This window comes from Lepidothrix coronata, unplaced genomic scaffold, assembly GCF_001604755.1.
Source record: "Lepidothrix coronata isolate B3197 unplaced genomic scaffold, Lepidothrix_coronata-1.0 Scaffold190, whole genome shotgun sequence".
NCBI classification, from domain to species: Eukaryota; Metazoa; Chordata; class Aves; order Passeriformes; family Pipridae; genus Lepidothrix; species Lepidothrix coronata.
In genome coordinates, this window is record NW_016690370.1 from 970,056 (window position 1) to 977,768 (window position 7,713).

Consider the following 7,713-nt stretch of genomic DNA (forward strand, 5'->3'; position numbering starts at 1 on the left):
TGGCATAAGACCACTGCAAAAAAAAAAAAAAGATTAAAAAAAAAAAGGGATTAAAAATATTCTGGGTATTTTTTAGGAACGATTTCTTGTCCTCAATAGATTTGCAGGGTTGGAATTTTTTAAGCAGCATCAATAAATGAAATTTTCCTTATTGAAGAGATTTGATGTCTTAAGTCAGACTGTTGAAAACCAGGGATACAAAAAGCAAAACCACCAAGTAAAGAAAAATTAAAATGTCACAATGCCTGAAGTACATGAGGTACCAGTTTTCTACTCATAATACATTTAAAGTGTACTTTTGTTTATAAATCTAAGCAATCACCACATAAAATTAAGTCAACTTACTTAGAAATAATTCTATTTACTCTCTGTTGTTACTGAAGGGAAAGATGCATCAAAAATTTCCTCCAGTAAAGAACTTTATTCTTAATTCCCCCATTTTATGCACAAGACTCCTCTGAAGTTTAGAGCCTTATTAATGAAACCTTGTCAAAAAGTAGGATTTTTCAGACCAAGACCCTTGTTTTCTATTTCCTGCAACTCAGAAATGCAGAAATCACACCAATCACCTCTAATCTCTGCATGACAAAAAAATGAAATAACCTTTTTGTGGAATTTTAGGAAGGCTTTAAACCAGGTTTTAAAACAAGAACCAAATCTCAACTGCTGCCTCTTCATAACTCTGTAATGGAATATTTTAAAAAACATGTAGTAATTGGAGAACTACTTGAATATTTGACTGTATCTGAAATCTTAAGAAGCAAATCAGTAGGAAGAACCAAGTTAAATTGTAAGTAGACATTGGATTGACTTTTGGATACATGAAATTATACCAAAGGGGACACAGCTGGAAGAAAATCCTCACCTAATGTTTGTAACACGTTTTATATTCTGATTTATTCTGCTGCATAAAATTAGCAACCTCCAAGAATCGAAACCTTCACCCAAAGCCTTTGTATGATTTACAAGGAGTGAAATCACCGAAATTACAGTAAAATAAAAGAGTTGGGACTTAAAAGCTGACTAAGAAGGAAGCAAAAGGGGCTGGAATCCAAAGCCTGAGCTGTGCTGATGGTTTGTGGAATATTGTGTAGGAGTTGAGGCTCTTTTACACATGGGGTGAGGGAAAGGTGATGTCAGCTCCGACCGAAATTCCAGCTCCAAACCCCCGGGTTCAAGGCTCTGTGTTCCCTGTCTCCTGCTGACAGACACCCCAGCCCATCCATGGGGATGGATCTGGGGAGAAGTGGGGATTTTTGGACAACTGTCTCACCAGGATGAAAACACTCCCTGGGAATTAAAGCCACAATATTCCATGGCTGACTCTCCCACGGCCAAGGAAGAAGCTCTTCCGTGGTTGTAACCAACACTCCAAGGGTTTTCCAGGACCTCCATCCGAGCCCCGTGTGCCACAGCCGCCCAAAACGCTGGATGGAATTTCTTTTTCCAAACTGGAAACTGGGATCCTCCCAAACACACCAGGTCATTTCCCTCAGGTCAGGAATCCACCCCGGAGTCAGGAGGAATAAAGGGACATCAAGCCACCAACAAAGAACCAGTCGATGGCTTTGATTTGATTTAAGGAGCTCCAAAAACGTGGATTTGGAGCTACTTTTCCACATATAACAGATCCACTGAAGATAAAAAGGGATTGAAAACATTCTGGTTATTTTTTAGGAACGATTTCTTGTCCTCAATAGATTTGCAGGGTTGGAATTTTTTAAGCAGCATCAGTACATGAATTTTTCATTACGAAGAGATTCGATGTCTTAAGTCAGACTGTTGAAAACCAATTCCAAATCCACTTCTTTATTCTTTTAACCATAAGCCTTTTTTTTTTTCAGGTCATTGAATACTAAGATATTTCCAGATCATAACCTATATTTAAAAACAAAAATAAAAACCTAAAGAGTCACTCAAAGCTTTATTTTCCAATTCTTTTTGAAGCTCCCAAGTGTAAATCCCACCACTCCAGTGATTCACAGTCCCTGCAGATGTCTGGGGCATTTATCATGTATATAAAATGTTCTAATAAAAATCACTTAGCTCTCCATTTCTAAGACAGGAACAACTTCAAAATCTGAAATAGCATTTCCTAAATACACTGATTTTTTTTTTTTTTTAAATAGGTATGACTATGACTCCAGGAATGACTTCATGAAGTTGTTCCAACGTTACCTGTAATATCAGATTTTGGTTTATACTTTTCCTGCTTTTGGAGCAGATGGATCTGGTCCTTTTTCCAAGATCCTGCTGTGGGAGTGGAGTGGGGAAGGAGGAAATCAGGGAATTTCAGTCATTCTTACCATCTCTCACTGTGTAAATATTTTGACCTGCTCAGTAATGTCAAGGGAAGCAGCAGAGCCACAGGAAATAGCTGACATAAATGAACTTTTTAAGCACTGCCCTCCATCCAAGTGAGCCCATCCTGAAAAGCTGTGGACACCAGGAAGGCTGAATATCCATCAATCCAGCCAGCTTTGCATCTCAATATGTGGATTTTATTGGTGCTCTCTGCAGGTTTAATGATCGTTGGCATTAACAAGGCAACAAATTTCAACGTTAAATATATTCTGGTTGGTATTTTGTAGGATGTTTTATATATAAATATATATACACACATATATATATATATAATTTCCAATGCTACAGGAGCAAAAGTGGGTTTTAAATGAAGAAATGAAGCTTCTAAAGTTGCTGTTAGATCTGTAATTCTCATTTTTAACACGAGAACGAAGTCACCAGGTAGAAAGAACAGGAGAAAAGGCCCCTGACCCCCCGAATTTGCTGTAATTATGCCCCAAACTGAACACACATGCTAGAGAAGAGTTAATGATATAGATATTTATTGTCCTGATGGCTCCCTGGGGAGCAATTTGCCACTACAGCCCCATTACATCAGACACAATAAAAATGTCTGTGTTGACCAGTAAAAGGCAGGTCTGGTTCTCTTCAAACTCCATCACTGGTGGGATGGGAACCAGTCCTGCTTTTGCCTCCACCCCAGCAAAGCTTCTCCTTCAGTAACTATTTACAGCCAATGTCAGCAAAGAAACTTGCAGGAAAAATTCAGCATTTGAAGGTAATAAATTAAGACTGGGAGCTGATAAAGCATCTGGCACCAGCTACTGGTAATTTTTATTTTAATTAATTGTAATGTTGGCTTTGTTTCTTTAGGAGCTGAGTAATAAACCAGACTTTATCCTCTCAAATAACCCCGAAAGGCTCCTCTTCAGGAATTTAAAATCCCTGAAAAACCCAGTCCAAGCTGATGGGAAGGTGATCCAGGATCCACTGAAGGCGCCCAAAACCCCCCAGCGATTTTGTTCCCCCAAAAAAGAGCAACGAACACAAGAAAAAAGGGAGCAAATGGGCCCACAAAAGTGCCAAATAAGGAAGGTTTGCTGCACCAAAAAGCTGCAGAACCACAGGAAACCCACAGAGACAATGAGGTCAATCTGTGCTCGGGGTGACTCACACCAGTGCAGGGACAGGGAACTGCCTCCAGTTCATTGGGAAAATGGCAATAAGGAACCAGAAGGAAAAATAATAAAATATAATACAGGAACAAAAGTGCAGGATGGGCTTGTTCTGCCCCCCTTTTAAGGAAATTTTTATACACTCTTTGGGTTTTAAGGTTAATTTTATATATATATAACATTAATGTATGTATTAATAATACAGTAATAAATCAGTAATAAATATATGTTTATTATATAATCAAATATAATAATAAAATAAAATCTAGTAATAAAAGAGCAGGATATTGTTGTTCTACACCCTTTTAAAATAAATTTTTATACACTCCTTGTTTTTTATGGTTAATAATTGCAAATATTTTATATATATAAATACAAATTATTATATATTAATTTTTCAAAGTAATAAATATAAATATAATAATGTTTCTAATATATAACATTAATGTATGTATTAACAATATATAATTATAATTTATAATATCAGTTATTATATATAAGATTATATATAAATGCAAATTATTTTATATAAAATTTTCAAAGGAATAAATATAAATATAATAATGTTTCTAATATATTACATTAATGTATGTTTTAATCATATATATTTATAATTTATATAAATTATTATATATAAGATTATATATAAATACAAATTATTATATACAAAATTTTCAAAGGAATAAATATAAGTATAACAACGTTTCCAATATATAACATTAACGTATGTATGAATAACATAGTAATAAATTGGTAATAAATATATATTTATTTCTCTTTGGTCTAAGGCTGGACATTGCAGATTGCAACTTCCATCCTCTGATGTCTCCTTTCTGGGCTCTGGGATCACTGAACTATAAACTGAAATAAATATGCCCTTTTGTGGGTGAGGCCAAACAATTCCAACTGCATTTTGCACTCACTGTACAGATTTCTACTTAAACACGACCAAAACTGGGGCTGTGGAAAGGGCGGGAAAATATCAGATAAAAAAATCTTTGATAAAATCAGAAAAATATCAGATTTTTTTCTGCTCCATATGTGAGCCTTACAAGAGATGCTTGTGAAAAATTTCACGTCCTGAAAAGCAAAATATTATTGACATTAATGCTATTTTAAAACTCCTCCTGCTCAGCTGCAGGCAGGAGGAAGGTGCTGGAATTCCCAACTAGTTTTTCCTGACGGAAACACCCACCTGTGCACTGCTGTCCCGAGGGATATTGTCCTGTGTTATCCCTGAATTTGGACAATCCCTCCCCTGGTTTTGAGCTCTTACTCACCCCAGTTTTGTCACAGAGCCGCAGAGTGTTGAAGGATCCCACAGCAAACAGTTCCCCGTCCACGGCCCAGGCGAGGGATGTGATGGGATATTCCTGGAGCTGGGAGCTGTACAGGAGCCGCCCGTAGCTGTCCCAAACCTGCCCCAAAAAGGTTGAAATATCCACCTCAACGAGCACAATTTGGGGGCATTTTTATTTATTCCATTTTCCCCTCACCCTCACAGGAGGGGCAGGAGTAATTCTGCAAGTTATTTCAGTGTAACCAGAAAAACCTCGTGTGTTATAATTCACTTTACATTAAAGGTTGTTCCTAATCAATACTGGTTTGTTCAATGCAATAAACTTTGCTTTGCTGCCATGGCAAATGTTCCATTATCCTGTCTAAAATATTCCCTGTAAAATAACCACAAAGTTTATCCCATTTGCATACATTTCCCAAGATTATGAGGAAATTTCCCAAGATTATGAGGCCCCTCTGAAAATTTCCAAGCCGGATTATTATTTTTTTTTAAATCAGCAGAATACCAGGAATGAAGCCACAAAATCATTTGATTTTAACACTTCAATATACGTGGGGTTTATTTTTTTAAATCTAATTTTTTTTTTAACTTGTTTGGTTTGGTTTCTTGTTTAATTGTGGGGTTTCTTGGTCTTCACTGTGTGTGTTTTACCACTTTGCTGACAGAACCAACACATGATACACTTAAAAATGAAGTTCCTACTTAAGGGAAGAGACACAATATGTGCTTTTTACTTTGGATACAGAAGATACCAATCAAAAAAATTACCAATGTTCCTGTGATAGAAAACAGCAGCTTTATCTCCTCTAATTTCAGATGTCATTACCTTTTCCAGTATATACCATATTTCAAGCAATCACTTCTATTTTTCTGCACATTTTCCTTTCAGAGTTTGTTTCACTTGCATTTTACCCATTTTTATTCTGCTGTATTTAAAAATAAATATTGAGATTTAATGATAACACACAGAGTGAGATGTATTTATAAACAGGAGACTTCCCATTTCATTTGGAGCTTCCAGGCACTATTAAAATTTTAAAAATTCGGTCTAATAACTTCCCTGGTCATTTAGTTACAGAGTTAACCAGAGCTCACCTTATATTTACAATCTTCACCTCCAGAAAGAATCAGATCATTAACTGAATTCCAGTCAGTTTTTAAAATCAGTCCATCATGGGCTTTCCACTGAAATGGAAACAAAATAAATTAACCACAGCCTGACTTCTTTATTTAATAGTCATCATTCATTGACCTTGATGATCTTGGAGGATTTATCCAATCTCAATGATTCTGTGATTCAGCAGAAAAATAAATTACATAAAGCCTGAACGAGGCAGAATCAAAGCAGGAAAATATGCACTAAAAAGACATTTTAAGTGCAAATTAAAACAGCTGCTTTTCATAACAAATTAAAAGGGAAAGGCATCTGTATCCTTATTTATGAAAATAAATCACATTAATTAGTCACCTTATTGATAATACCTGCAAAACTTTAGCATTTGGCTGAAGAGGTTTAATAATCAGCTGCTTCCCTGACGTGTAAAGAACTTTTTCAGAGTCTGGTCCCCAGGCCACGGAGTACACGGGGCTTCCTGTGGGCATGGAAAACATTCCCAGTGACTTTTCCTGTCCTTTTAATGCTGTATTACATATGTGTGTGTATATATATATATATATAAATAAAAATACTGTATTACATATGTGTGTATATATATATATATATATAAATAAAAATACTGTATTACATATGTGTGTGTATATATATATATATATAAAAAATACAAAGATGCTGTATTATATACATGTGTATTTCTATTTATTTATACACATATTTATATACATAAAATACCATAGCTTCCAAATATTCAAACTCTAAACTGAGACCTGCTGCTGTTGCTCCTGAATACTTCTGTATTTCATGTATTTTCCTTTAGAAAGGCATTTATATTGCTTAGAACCACAGGATTATGTAAGATTTGTTTAACTGTCAACCCTTACAGGAGACAACTCACAGAGACACACAACATATATTAAGTAAATCTGGCCCTGGCTCTTTTCCTCCTGTTGCAAATGACATAAATTCTGTCACCAGCTGTAACAGGAATTCTAAATAAACTCATTTTTTTTTTGTCCTGCTTTAATGCTGATTTAACAATCAGAAGAACTTTTCTATTTAAACCAAATGTTTCCCTTTTTTTATGATGGCTGACTACTTAACCACAATTTCCAGGGCTTAACAGCAGGAGCTGAGTTAACTCATTTCCTTCTGCACTTAACAAGAACTTGGTTGGGAAAACACTGCCAACACTCTGGGAAGGAAAATTCAGTGGAACAGACACACTGCAGGCAGTTGTGTTGGTGATAAACAGCTGCAGGAAGGAATATTCGGGGAGAAAGGAAGGGAGAAAGGCAGAAAAGTTGGGATTTGAAGGAGGAACATCCAGATTCTTCCCATCCCACACGAGCCACAGCAGATATTTGGGTAATTCCAAGTCTGGGTGAGACTTCTGACTGTCACAGGAGTAAAACATGAATCCATGGGCAGGGACACCTTCCACCAGCCCAGGTTGCTCCAAGCCCTGTCCAACCTGGCCTTGGACACTTCCAGGGATGGGGAGTCCACAACCTCTCTGAGAAACCTCTTCTGGTGCCTTCAAGTCCTGAAGAAAGATGGTCTTAAGAAGAGCAGATGACAAGTTCAGTTTGAGAGCAGGTGGTTGGAACCACCTCAAGAACTGGGAATCCATTTGAGGCAGATGTTTGTGCTGGTAGAGCTGCCCTTCCTTTCACATGGGGGCTTCCATTACTTCACACATCCTGCTCTTCAGAGTTCTCTGGCTCTCTCCAAAGGAACACAGACACCAGGAAGGAATCCTTCCCTGGGAGGGTGGGGAGGCCCTGGCACAGGTTGCCCAGAGAAGCTGTGGCTGCCCC

At 36.8% G+C, this 7,713-nt stretch overlaps 1 protein-coding gene across 1 annotated transcript in view; it reads right to left on the reverse strand.

The window, feature by feature from the left end:
• The window catches only part of IFT80 (intraflagellar transport 80), a 32,911-nt gene that overhangs the window by 16,771 nt on the left and 8,427 nt on the right, over positions 1–7,713 (reverse strand). Inside the window, exons 5-7 of the mRNA XM_017831415.1 lie at positions 6,262–6,371; positions 5,875–5,964; positions 4,760–4,897 (exon numbers count right to left, since the gene is read on the reverse strand). Coding sequence (XP_017686904.1) covers positions 4,760–4,897; positions 5,875–5,964; positions 6,262–6,371 — 338 coding nt within the window. The remainder of the gene's footprint in view (positions 1–4,759; positions 4,898–5,874; positions 5,965–6,261; positions 6,372–7,713) is intronic.